At 43.1% G+C, this 14187-nt stretch overlaps 1 protein-coding gene across 1 annotated transcript in view; it reads left to right on the top strand.

The window, feature by feature from the left end:
* The window catches only part of LOC132830916 (zona pellucida-binding protein 2-like), a 46156-nt gene that overhangs the window by 25185 nt on the left and 6784 nt on the right, over positions 1-14187 (top strand). Inside the window, exons 6-7 of the mRNA XM_060848865.1 lie at positions 255-473; positions 3045-3130. Coding sequence (XP_060704848.1) covers positions 255-473; positions 3045-3130 — 305 coding nt within the window. The remainder of the gene's footprint in view (positions 1-254; positions 474-3044; positions 3131-14187) is intronic.

Below are 14187 nucleotides of genomic sequence, written 5' to 3' on the forward strand. Positions count from 1 at the left end.
ACTCTAAGCTACCTACATATTCTGAGACTATCCCTTGGATGTAGACTTCCAAATTGAGGAAACATTCTTCCTGTATGTACCCTTTTGAGCCCTGTAATAGCTATGGGTTGGGAATGAACTTGTGAGTGCAGGTGAGCTGGCGATGGTAGCAAATTTTTGCATAGCAGGCTGTCAGTACATTGTTACGTCACTGTTCACCTTTATTTATTTTCTAATAGTTATCACAAAGAAACCTATTAATTGAACTCTTCTAGGCTTTCGTGAACCTGACTATTCATTCAAGTTTTCAACTCGTTATCACACTCACGAATGCCATGATCCTTCCAATAGCCGTTTTTTTCGTAAGTTCAAATCCGTGGAGAAGGAGCTAATTGCTGACCTGACCTGCAGAATAACTGATGTGGAAATGAAATGCCATGTTGTCAAAGTACCACACAAAGGTCTAATAACTGAACTCTTCATTACATTTAAAGGTAAGGTAAATCTGCATTGGAATTACTGGAGTGCTTAAGTCTTTTGTCTCAAATTTTTAATGCCCTTTTCTCAAACACAATTGTGTTGGTTACTTGTGCACCATGATTCTTTGCTACTGTTGTACAAATCTGTGGATTCATGTTTTCTCAGAGGAAGAAGAATGTGCTTGAGATGTTTTGCGCATTATTGTTACCTAACATATACTAAATTGATAATTTAGACAAAACCTGTATGTGCTTGAATAGATCTATAATAAATAAGATCTAATTAATCAAATATGTAGTGGTGCACTGCCTACATATAACAGGGTGTAGTTTTAAGATCGTCACCAGAAGAACTTAAGAACTAGGAGCAGGTCTCAGCAATATAGCCAGCCATGCTTGCTGCACCATTCAATATGATTATGGCTGATTTCATCCTTGGCCTCAACTCCACTATCCTCTTATTCCTTGTTATTCAATAACGAGAGGTCCCACTTTCAAGGTGAGAAGTGAAAAGTTTAAGGGGGATACACGCAACAAGTACTCCACACAGAGGGTGGTAGCTGTCTGGAATGCATTGCCAGCAGAGGTAGTAGAGGCAGGCACAGTAGATTAATTTAAGATGTGTCTGGAACAGATGCATGAGAGGGCGGGAGCAGAGGGATACGGATGCTTAGGAATTGGGCGACAGGTTTAGACAGTAGATTTGGATCGACTCAGGCTTGGAGGGCTGAAGGGCCTGTTCTTAGGCTGTAAATTTTCTTTGTTCTCTGTTATTCCACCTGCTCTCCATAACTATTCAACCCTTAAAAATCTGTCTTTCACCTCCTTAAATTTACTTTATTTCCCAGCATCCACTGCACTTTAGGGCAGTGAATTCCAGATTCATGGCACTTTGAGACAAATAATTTCTCCATATCTTCATTAAATCTGCTATCTCTTAAGCTAAAAGGAAAGATCAGGAAATTTTCTGTATGTAAAAGATTTTTAATAAATGGAATATGATACCTGAGAGAGTTGGTGGAAGCAAAATCCATAATAGCTTCTAAAAGTTTCTAAAAAGAGAAGGTCTAAAAGCATAGGAAGATGCAGTGAAAGGGATAAATGCAGTGGGCTGAAAAATCTCTGTACTATAACTGTAGACTATTTTCGTATTCTTATCTATCATGAAGAGTACCTGTTTTTATTTCCATAGTATCATGGTCTTTTCTTTTATTCAGCCCATCAAATTCTGGTTCTCTCAGCTCTGCCTTTTTCACCTACTTACTCAGCTATTGCAAAGTTCCCTTAGCCAGCCTTATAATTTTCTTGAGCTTAAATTCAGCCAAGATTATGTTTCCCATATCCTATCCTGCACTACTTGTTTATTTCTATATCTGATTCAAGAATATTTGAGATTTCTATTCTCATGATTCTTAAGTGACTTTTCTAGAACTTGATCCCTTCTGCCTTACACCAATAACTGAAGCATAAGGCCAATTACAACTGTTAAACCTAATAACCTGCTAACAGGTGAGTTGTGTGGTCTTAACTGGGAAAAATTTACCAATAATCTTACCTACTGTTACATAAATTAGCACAAACTGTATAAATCTATAATAATTCCAATGAGATCGTCAAAACCCAATATGCCTGACTGACCCAGTTTCATGAACAGAAATACTAAATCTATATATTGTAACATACTGTAAGAAAGGACTTCTAATTCTTCAAATTAAATTATGCCCCTTCAAACCCCCCCCCACACACACACACACACTCTCTCTCTCAATCATGACAGACAAAAGACGAAGGGTTTATCACAGATTCTATGGATGGAGGACAAAATTCCAAAGATCAGTTCAGAGTACAATGTGGAAAATACTTTTACTCTCATAGTTCTTTTGACTTGTGCAGTAGTAAGACACTGTTGTCTGTATGGTGATCATTATCCCTCAATTTGCTGGTTGATCAGATGAATGTATGAACTCTTTCTTTTAGAATTTCTGGAAAATTCTGTCTTTTTCCCAAGTAAGAGAGAGAGAGAGATATGAGTATGCAGTCTCTCGATGTTTTGTTTTCTCTGCTACTATGGGCACTCAGCTTTTTTTTAAAAACACTCTGCAACTCAGCCAATCAGAGAGTTGTTCCCTGGCAACACTTCCTTAACTTTGAAGTTTCTTGGTGTTGTTCTGTCTCAAATCTCTTCTTACTTTCAAAACTAACACTGTGTTGCAGAACTCAACAAATGTGGAATATTTGTTTTTCAAATTAAAGAACTTTCCTTGTATTCTAGTGTCACAGTCCCACTGCATTTCAGTTTATAGATGCAAAAAATGAAAAACATGTGTTTCCTAGGTATAGCTCAGAGCTATGAAGAGCTCAGCAAACTCTGGTGATACCTTGTTGACAGTATCCCAGTAACATTTGCAATTATTTTCAGAAAGTTATTCCAATGTAATGAGAAACCCCTACCAATTTGATTGTTTTACAAAACTGCACCCATTGACTTGAACCTAAATTGATTGAAAATTTTGTCGAGGATCTGGGTTCCACGCTCAACTTGTAACATTGGTTAGAACACAAATTGTTTTCTTTTCAAACCTACAGTGGATCCTTTTGGCTATGGATGGGAAGAAGTTTGCAGAAAATTTTTACATGACTGTGAGGATGAAACGAACAGGAGAGTCGATAAGGTCAGTAAAGGAACACAGAGCCAGTTCTACAAAGACTATCGTAAATGGAAACAATCTGATAGTGAAAACCTATCCTGAAGTTTGAAGTGGAAGATGTGTGATAACAGTGTACAAACACTGTTTTTAAATTCACTTTCCAGATTCCATTGATCTGATTTTGACCTGAATTAGAAACGTGCATTTATTGTAGTTGTGGGTATGTTCGACAAGCTAGGAAATTGATTTGTGGGCATTTAGTCCCCTGTCTGCGTGACATCTCCAGTGTTTTGGAGCCTCCTGTGAAGTGCTGTTGTGCTGTGCCTTCTGAAATTTATTTGGTTCTTGCTGCTTCCAGTTGCCGGTTCCGGTTATTCCTTGCAATGATCGGTATATTAGATCTAGGTCAGCGTGTTTATTGATGGAGCCCATGGATGAGTGCCATGCCTCTAGAAATTCTCTGTCTTTCCTCCGTTTGGCTTATCCTATTATCGTAGTGTTGTCGTTGGTGTATTTATCTATTGACATGCATGGTGCTGACAAAGGCATTTCAGACAAAGCAGAATGACGTGCTTTCATTTTCTAAAATGTAAGCTTCTGTGTTCTACGTAGACCTACAAGCTGAACATGTCTTTAAAAAAACATTAGAGTTGATTTCAGAATCGCCTACAGCAGTTTTACAGTGCTTCTGAAGCAGGATTACTGGACCCAAAGTGTTAACTCAATATGTAACTAGGCTGACGAGAGGGGAGGCCTCATTGGATTTGGTGCTTGGCAATAAACTAGGCCAAGGAAGGGAATAAGGATAATCCCAGGGACTCGGCAAGATGGCGGTGATTCTGTAGAACTGCTATGGACAGCTCTGCCTAACAGCCAAAGCATGCTGGTGTTTTTTGCCATCCCTGGCCAACATATGTGGTGGAATTATTAGTTAAAAACCTTACAGAACACATATTTGTTAATATTTGGGAGCAGAAACATGCCAAGGGGAAAGGAAGGGAGCGGGCAAACAGCAACAGGAAGGACACTCCCCTGCAGCACCAGACATACCAGAGACAGCAGCAACAGTAGCCTCTCCTGAACCCCCCCAGGGACCTGACAGACTCTTGGGAATTGGCTGCAGTGATGGAGAGACTTACTTTGAAAGTTGGGGCTGCGATTGAGGAGATCCGTGAGGAGATTCGGGCTCAAGTCCACCCTATTGCATCCATGCTGCAGAAGCATGAGCAGGAGATGCAGGGCCATGGGGAGAGGCTGGAGGAAGGTGGAGGGTTTAACTAAGGCCTCGGAAGCTGCGATGGAGTCCTCATCCAGTCGGATCGAGATGCTGGAGCAAGAGATGTGGGCCTTGCGAGACCATATCGACGACCTCGAAAATCGAAGTGGGAGGATGAATTTCTGAATTGTCGGGCTCCCTGAAGATGAGCAGCCAGTCAGCTTCTTTGAAAGCTGGTTACCGAAGTTTTTGGGCCTTCACATTGAGTCCAGCAGGCTGCAGGTTGAAAGGGCTTATCAGGTTACAGTGCACAGGTCAGGGCTAGTGCAGCCCCATTGCCCAGTCCTAGTGCACTTCCACTCAAATAAGGACTTGCCAAAAATGATAGAAGCTTCTAGATTACTGGGAAAAGATCCGCAGTCACTGCTCTACAAGGGGTCAAAAATCATGTTTTTCCAGGATTTCTTTGCACCTTTAATCCAAAAGAGGAAGTCCTTCAATGAAGTTAAAAAGAGGCTGAGGAACCTGAGCATCCAGTACTCCATGAGATAGCCCGCAGTGCTCCATTTCAGCCACGAGGACTCTATTTATGCATTTGACTCAGCGGATAAAGCTAAAAACGTTGTAGACACTTTAAAATAGATGAATTGGCCAGAAGACTATGGTTAATGTTTGTTCTCTTTTCCTTCTTTCCCCATGTTTTCCCTTTCTTTTTTATTCCTTTCTTTCTCCCAAAAACTTTCTTTTTTGGAAAGGGGGAAAAACCTTGGAATAAGTTGTTTTTTTTTAATAACTGGAATTTCTGATGGGAAATTTTGTGGATGTTCTTTGTTGTCTCACCCTATTTTGTTTTGTTTGTTCTGTTTCTCTTTTAGTCACAAGTAGGGGTGGCATGAAGCTAGGGATGGGTGGAGTGCTCATCCTGACTTTGTATTTTTTCTATTGATTTAAGGATCATCTCCTTGTTTTTTTTTGGTCTTAGGCTGGGATACAGTCCGGGTTTGAAGGAGTTGTGAAGGAGGGAATGGGTAGGGTGTGTGCCCCCTGTGGGCAGGGGGAAGAGTCTTCCAATCAAGGTTTTATGGTTGGTTTTCTTTGTAGTTTTTTGGTAGTACTAGTTGTTTATAGTTATTAGATTAGATTACTTACAGTGTGGAAACAGGCCCTTCAGCCCAACAAGTCCACACCGACCCGCCGAAGCGCATCCCACCCCTACCCCTACATTTACCCCTTACCTAACACTACAGGCAATTTAGCATGGCCAGTTCACCTGACCCGCACATCTTTGGATTGTGGGAGGAAACCGGAGCACCCAGAGGAAACCCACGCAGACACGGGGAGAACGCGCAAACTCCACACAGTCAGTCGCCTGAGTCGGGAATTGAACCCGGGTCTCAGGCGCTGTGAGGCAGCAGTGCTAACCACTGTGCCACCGTGCCGTTATGATAGAGTAGTTTTTGTGTATATAGTTCTTCTACCCCATGAGTTTATTTACTTGTATTCGGCGTTTTGTAAGCAGGGTTCTCCCTCCAAGGGGTTCAAGGGTCTCTGGAAGGGGATATGGCTGGGTGTCTTATTAAATGGTGCATCTGGAACATTAAGGGAAGTCATTCGCCAGTTAAAAGGAAAAAAGTGCTTTCTAGTCTTGAGAGAAAGGTTGATATCGCTTTGTTGCAGGAAATCCATCTTGATGATGGGGAATACCTGAAATTACAACAGAGGGTTATGACCGGGTATTCTTTTCATCCTTTACTACTAAAAGTAGGAGAGTGGCGGTAGTTATTCAGAAAAATCTTCCGTTCACATTATTAGAGCAGCTGAAAGATGAGCGGGGATGGTTTGTTATACTTAAAGTCCTGATACATGGGGAGGAATATGGCATTTTGAATAACCAGTGTCCTCTGGTGCATCTAAGTTGATTGCTTTTGGAACACAACACGTTATTATAGGGGAGTGATTTTAATTATCTTTTGGATCCAACAGTGGACAAGATGCCTCGTGGGCTCCCAACTATTTCTTCACAGGCCAAGCAGGTGGTTGATTTACTCGAGAAGTTGAGGCTGGTGGATATTTGGAAATGTGTTCACCCTATCAGCAAGGACTTCACCTTTTTTTCAAACCCACATAAATGTCACATAAGGATTGACTTCTTTCTGGCTCGCTCGGTCCTTCTGGATTCGATTATGATTTTGTAAAGTTGGGAATATAGCTATCTCTGATCACATGACGGTATATTTGGAGGTTAAGGCCAAGAGTGAAGGGCTAGGTTTGCACCACTGGCGTTTGGACCCTTTTCTCCTTAAGGATCCCAAATTTGTGGAATATGTTTTAAAGGAGTTTCAGGAATTCTTGACTATCAACTCAGGCATGGCTAGTAGTCCGTCTATGCTATGGGAGACCGTTAAGGCCTTTGCTAGGGGATTAGCTATTTCCTATTCGGCTAGCCGGAAATGATAGAAGGAGGAACAGCAGCATCTACTTGAGACACGGTTGAAAGCCGCCGAAGCGGCACATTTTGCGCGGCCTTCGGTAACTACACTACAGCCGATCACAGCCCTCTTGTCTGCCTTGAATTCAATACTGACACAAAACGCAAATAAAGAACTTGCTTTTGCTAGACAAAGGCTAGGGGGGATAGGCCAGGAAAGTATTTAGTGTACCTGACTAGGAGAAAGTGTGCTCCCCAATCCATTACTGCAATCAGAGACAGCGCCGGGGTCCTTACATACAATTCTAAAAAGATTTATGAGGCTTTTCGGAGTTTACTCTGAATCGTATTGGTCTGAAGGTTGCGAGGACAGGAGGGCTAAAATGGAGCCCTTTTTTAAGAACCTGGACCTCCCAGGGGTAACCTTGGAACAGGCCTCTCTCCTTAATGCCCCCTCGACAGTTCAGGAAATACAGGAGGCAGCTGGGCAACTTCAGAGTGGGAAAGCACCTGGCCCTGATGGTCTTCCGGGTGAGTCTGTCAGGGATTCTGTCAGGGCCAATGTTGGAGATGTACAATCACTCCTATATGCATGAATGCCTACCACCATCTTTGAGTGAAGCTAATATTTCCTTAATTCTTAAAAAGGGGAAGGTTCCTGAGGATTGTGCCTCATACAGGACCGCCCCTCTATTAAATTCAGATTTCAAGATTCTGTCCAAGATCCTGGCGCTGAGATTGGAAAAGGTGTTGCTCCATATTGTTAAAGAGGACCAGGAAGGCATTTTAAGGGGCCATAGGTCCTCTAATAATGTTAGAAAGTTGTTGAATGTGGTCCAAGTTTGTCAGCAACGATCGATTCAGGGTTTGGTGATTTCCTTAGATGCAGAGAAAACATTTGACCGGGTGGAATGGCCGTATCTTTTTTCTGTCTTAGAACAGTTTGGGTTGGGTGGGGTCTTTGCTGGGTGGGTGGAGGTTTTATATCACCACCCTCTGGCCGCGCTCATCACCCACGGGGTGAAGTCTGGGAATTTTAGGATTGGTCGGGGTAGTCGGCAAGGCTGCCCCTTCTCACCGTTGTTGTTTACGTTGGTGATAGAGCCGCTGGCAGAGGCCATTCGTCAGAACGTCCACATAACCGCTCCGGAAGTGGGATCGAGGGCACTCAAGATTACACTGTATGCAGATGATGTCCTTCTATTGTTATAAAATCTAATTACCTCAGTACCCCGTTTGATACAATCTATCAATCCATTTGGGGCTGTTTCAGGATGTAAGATTAACTTTGCAAAATTGGAGGCTCTGCTTTTGGGGAACCTTAAGGTTGTGACAGAAGTTGAAGGTGGCCCTAAGTTCCCTTTTAAATGGTCACGGGCAGGGTTTCAATACCTCGGCATTTTTATTATCCCCAAGTTTGATCTGTTATTTCGGACTAACTTTGCTTACTTGCTCGACAATATTAGGCGAGATCTCCAGAGATGGGAGGCTCTTCCAATTTTATGGCTGGGCCGAATATCTCTCATTAAGATAGAGATTCTTCCTCGTTTGCTTTATCCCATCCGTATGCTCCCTATAATGTTTCCCAGGTCAACGCTGAGGAAGCTTATGGGGTGGTTTGGTTCCTTTGTCTGGCATCACGGGCGGCCCCTCATCAAACTTACTAAATTGCAGTTGCCTCAAGGTGGGGGAGGAGTTGATTTCCCAGACATCAGGAGGTATCAGTTAAGTTTCCTGCTGTCCTATGTCTGTGATTGGGTAGGTAACAATCCAAACTCAATGTGGCTGGATATTGAGGACTCCCAGGCAAAGTGCCCTCTTATTAACCTGTTGTTCATGGATAAGATGAGGACAGTTATGGACCACTGCCGGAACCCCATTGTCATTAGTACAGTCAAGGCATGGAGGGTGATGTGTCAGAGTGAGGGTTGTTTATCCAAGACTTCGCCACTTACACCTATCATTGGCATACCAGGGTTCCAACCAGGGGTGATGGACTCAGGGTTCAAACTGTGGGCAGCGAGAGGATTTTCTAGTTTGGGAGACTTGTTTGAGGGGGAGGTTATGATGTCTTTTGAGCAACTGAGCTGCAAATACGGGTTACCCAGCAGAGATCTTTTCTGATTTTTTCAGGTTAGGGATTTCATCCAGAAGAAGTCTACGCTGCTCACTAAGCCCTATAAACCCGATACAGAGAGGTTGTTCCTATGTTCCACAAGCACCCTTTCGGTTAGTGCCCTCTATTACCTGCTGGGTGGCAGGGTCTGGCAGGATATTAACTGGTTATGTGAGGTCTGGGAGCAAGAGCTTGGAGTCGAGATCTCATTTGAAACATGGGAGAACATATGGGAGAGTACTCGAAAGATCTCAATCTGTCATAGGGCTTGCGCTACGCAGTTAAAAGTTCTGCACAGGGCTCATCTGGCACCAGACCGTCTGGCGAAGTTTAAAAAAGGGGCATTTTCAGTGTGCCCCAAATGTAAAATAAGTGTAGGTACTCTTACCCATTGCTTCTGGACAGGCCACAGGCTTTGTGTTTATTGGAGCGCTGTGGCGGGAGAGATAGGGACGGTATTGAGGACTGAAGTCAAAGTAGACCCTCCGACCGGCTTGAAAGGATATTGGAGCGGGAGGGGGAGGATCCAGTTGTTGTGGTCCACGTTGGTACTAACAACATTGGCAAAACTAGGGTGGAGGACCTGTTTGGGGATTACGAAGCACTAGGAAGGAAATTGAAGTACAGGTCCTCAAGGAAATTAGGGAAGTAAACACATGGCTAAGGGATTGGTGTGGGAAAGAGGGATTCCACTTCATGGGGCATTGGCATCAGTTTTGGAACTGGGGGATCTATACCGTTGGGACAGTCTCCACCTGAACCGATCAGGTACCAATGTTCTAGCAAAGAGGATAAATAGGGTGGTCAGTAGGACTTTAAACTTCTGAGTTGGGGGGAAGGGAAAGTGAAAGCGACAGGGAGTATGGAGTTAAATGGAAGGATAGCATATGTGCAGGCGGATTTAAACTTGAGGTAGATTGGAAATGCAGCAAAAAGGAAGGATAACTTAGGACATCTTATGACTTCCAATATCTCTAATGATAAAGTTAGCATTAAGGCACTTTACCTGAATGCTCGTAGCATTCATAACAAAGCAGATGAACTAATGGCACAAATCATAATGAATGATTATGATGTGGTAGGCTTCACAGAGACGTGGTTACAGGGGGGTTAGGACTGGCAGTTAAACATCCAAGGATTTTCAACTTATCAAAAAGACAGGGAGATGGGCAGAGGGGGTGGGGTTGCCTTGTTAGTTAAGAACAAAATTAAATCCATGGCACTGAATGACATAGCGTCGGATGATGTGGAGTCTGTGTGGGTGGAATTGAGGAACCACAAAGGCAAAAAAACCATAATGGGAGTTATGTACAGACCTCCGAACAGTGGTCAGGACCAGGGACGCAACATGTACAGGGAAATAGAGAAGGCATGTCAGAAAGGCAAGGTCACGGTGATCATGGGAGACTTCAATATGCAGGTGGACTGGGTAAATAATGTTGCCAGTGGATCCAAAGAAAGGGAATTCATGGAATGCTTACAGGATGGTTTTTTGGAACAGCTTGTCATGGAGCCCACAAGGGAGCAGGCTATTCTGGACCTAGTCCTTTGTAATGAACCAGACTTTTTAAAAGATCTTAAAGTAAGGGAACCCTTAGGAAGCAGCAATCATAATATGGTAGAGTTCAGTCTGCAGTTTGAACAAAAGAAGGCAAAATCGGTTGTAATGGTGTTACAGTTAAATAAAGGTAATTATGAGGGCATGAGAGAGGAACTGACAAAAATAGACTGGAAGCAGAGCCTAGCGGGGAAGACAGAAGAGCAAAAATGGCAGGACACTGTACAGAGGTTCATCCCTAAGAAAAGAAAGATTATCTGGGGAGGAATTAAACAGCCATGGCTGACAAAGGAAGTCAGGAAATGGATTAAAGAAAAAGAGAGATCCTATAAAGTGGCCAAGAGCACTGGGAAATCAGAAGTTTGGGAAGGCTACAAAAACAAACAGAGGATAACAAAGAGAGAAATAAGGAAGGAGAGGATCAAATATGAAGGTAGGCTAGCCAGTAATATTAGAAATGATAGTAAAAGTTTCTTTCAATACATAAGAAACAAACGACAGGCAAAAGTAAACATTGGACCACTTCAAACTGATGCTGGAAGCCTAGTGATGGGAGATAAAGAAATAGCAGGAGAACTTAACAAGTACTTTGCATCAGTCTTCACAGTGGAAGACATGAGTAATATCCCAACAATTAAAGGGAGTCAGGGGGCTGAGTTGAGTATGGTTGCCATTACAAAAGAGAAAGTGCTAGAAAAGCTAAAAGGTCTTAAAATTGATTAATCTCCTGACCCCGATGGGATACACCCTAGAGTTCTGAGAGAGGTGGCTGAGGAAATAGCAGAGGCATTGGTTGAGATCTTTCAAAAGTCACTGGAGTCAGGGAAAGTCCCGGATGATTGGAAGATCGCTGTTGTAACCCCCCTTGTTCAAGAAAGGATCAAGACAAAAGATGGAAAATTATAGGCCAATTAGCCTAACCTCGGTTGTTGGTAAATTTCTAGAATCCATCATTAAGGATGAGGTTTCTAAATTCTTAGAAGAGCAGAGTCTGATTAGAACAAGTCAACATGGATTTAGTAAGGGGAGGTCGTGTCTGACAAACCTGTTGGAATTCTTTGAAGAGGTGACAAGTAGGTTAGACCAGGGAAACCCAGTGGATGTGGTCTATCTGGACTTCCAAAAGGCCTTTGATAAGGTGCCACACGGGAGGCTGCTGAGCAAGGTGAGGGCCCATGGTGTTCAAGGTGAGCTACTGGTATGGATTGAGGATTGGCCGTCTGACAGAAGGCAGAGAGTTGGGATAAAAGGTTCTTTTTCAGAATGGCAGCCGGTGACGAGCGGTGTCCCGCAGGGTTCAGTGTTGGAGCCGCAGCTGTTCGCATTATATATTAATGATCTGGATGAAGGAACTGGGGGCATTCTACCGAAGTTTGCCGATGATACGAAGTTCGGTGGACAGGCAGGTAGTACTGAGGAAGTGGGGAGGCTGCAGAAGGATCTAGACAGTTTGGGAGAGTGGTCCAGGAAATGGCTGATGGAATTCAACGTGAGCAAATGCGAGGTCTTGCACTTTGGAAAAAAGAATAAAAACATACACTATTTTCTAAACGGTGAGAAAATTCGTAAAGCCAAAGTACAAAGGGATCTGGGAGTGCTAGTCAAGGATTCTCTAAAGGTAAACATGCAAGTTGAGTTCGTGATTAAGAAAGCGAATGCAATGTTGTCATTTATCTCAAGAGGGTTGGAATATAAAAGCACCATTGTGCTACTGAGACTTTATACAGCTCTGGTTAGGCCCCATTTGGAGTACTGTGTCCAGTTTTGGTCCCCACACCTCAGGAAGGACATACTGGCACTGGAGCGTGTCCAGCGGAGATTCACGCGGATGATCCCTGGAATGGTTGGTCTAACATACGAGGAACGGCTGAGGATCCTGGGATTGTATTCACTGAAGATTAAGGGGAGACTTAATACAAACTTACAAGATAATACATGACTTGGAAGGGGTGGACGCTAGGAAATTGTTTCCGTTAGGCAGGGAGACTAGGACCCGTGGGCACAGCCTTAAAATTAGAGGGGGTAAATTCAGAACAGAAATGCGGAGACATTTCTTCAGCCACAGAGTGGTGGATCTGTGGAATTCATTGCCGCAGAGTGCAGTGGAGGCCGGGACGCTAAATGTATTCAAGGCAGAGATTGATAAATTCTTGATGTCACAAGGAATTAAGGGCGACGGGGAGAATGCTGGTAAGTGGAGTTGAAATGCCCATCAGCCATGATTAAATGGCGGAGTGGACTTGATGGGCCGAATGGCCTTACTTCCACTCCTATGTCTTATGGTCTTATAGACCCGATATCTCTCCTCTTAGGTCTACCGAATTTACATCTTTAGACGGACATGGGAAGAAACTATTTAATACTGCATACTGTGCACAGAAAAATATTAAGATGAACTGGGTGTCTGAGAACCTACCCGGCTTGCTGGGATGGCAGAAAATAATTATGGAGCACATTCCCTTGGACTTTTTTACAAACATAGTGCACCTCACAACAGTCCATTTTTATAAGACATGGCAGCCCTACTTGAGTTATTTGGATATAGATTTTTCAGTTATCTTAACTAAGGCGTTTGTTTAACCAGGATGGTTAGATTTGTCGAGCCCTGAAGGGGGTCTCCTGTGTTAATACGGGTATATATGATTAGATTAGATTCAGCCCAACAAGTCCACTCCGACCTGCCGTAGCGCTCCCACCCGGACCCATTCCCCTACATTTACCCCTGCATCTAACGCTACAGGCAATTTAGCGTGGCCAATTCACCTAACCTGCACATTTTTGGACTGTGTGAGGAAACCGGAGCACCCGGAGGAAACCCACGCAGACATGCGTCAGTCGCCTGAGGCGGGAATTGAACCCGGGTCTCTGGTGTTGTGAGGTAGCAGTGCTAACTACTGTGCCACCGTGCTGCCCACAATGCTCCCGTTCCTTTGTTTGGGAGCTTTGCGCTGAGCATAACTGTTCTGTATTTTGTGGGTTTTTTTTGGTTTCTTTGCTTTTTTTTTCTTTCTTTTTGATCTATTAGTTATTTACTTATTTATTGGTGTTGCTTTGCACAGGGTTAGGGTTTGTTTTGTGTTATTGGGTAGGTTAGTCGTTAATACATAGTAGTTGTATTGTAATTTATGGTTTTTTTCTTTTTATTATACTGATCGTACTTTTCAATAATTTTATATGTTTGTAAAGTTAAAAAGATTTGCGTATGAATATATTTACAAAAAAAAGGGTAATCCTGGGAATTACAGACCGATCAGTCCCACTGTGGTGGGCAAATTATTGGAGAGAATTCTATTAGGATTTATGATTACTTGGCAAACTATAGTTTGATTAGAGATCGTCAGCATGGCTTCATGAGGGGCAGGTCATGCCTCACAAGTCTTATTGATTTCTTTGAAGTTGTGAAAAAATACATTGATAAAGGTAGAGCAATGGATGTGGTGTACATGGATTTTAGCAAGGCATTTGATCAGGTTCCCTGTGATAAGCTTATTTAGAAAGTAAGGAGGCATGGGATACAGGGACATTTGGCTCTTTGGATACAGAATTGGTTGGTCCATAGAAGACAGTAGTAGATGGACAGTATTCAGCCTAGAGCTCAGTGTTCTGCAGGGATCTGTTCTGGGACCTCTTCTCTTTGTGATTTTTAGAAATGACTTGGATGAGGAAGTGGAAGGGTGAGTTGGTAAGTTTGCTGATGATATGAATGTTGGTGAAGTTGTGGATAGTGTGGAGAGCTATTATACATTACAGTGGGACATTGACA

This window comes from Hemiscyllium ocellatum, chromosome 32 (genome assembly GCF_020745735.1).
Source record: "Hemiscyllium ocellatum isolate sHemOce1 chromosome 32, sHemOce1.pat.X.cur, whole genome shotgun sequence".
NCBI classification, from domain to species: domain Eukaryota; kingdom Metazoa; phylum Chordata; class Chondrichthyes; order Orectolobiformes; family Hemiscylliidae; genus Hemiscyllium; species Hemiscyllium ocellatum.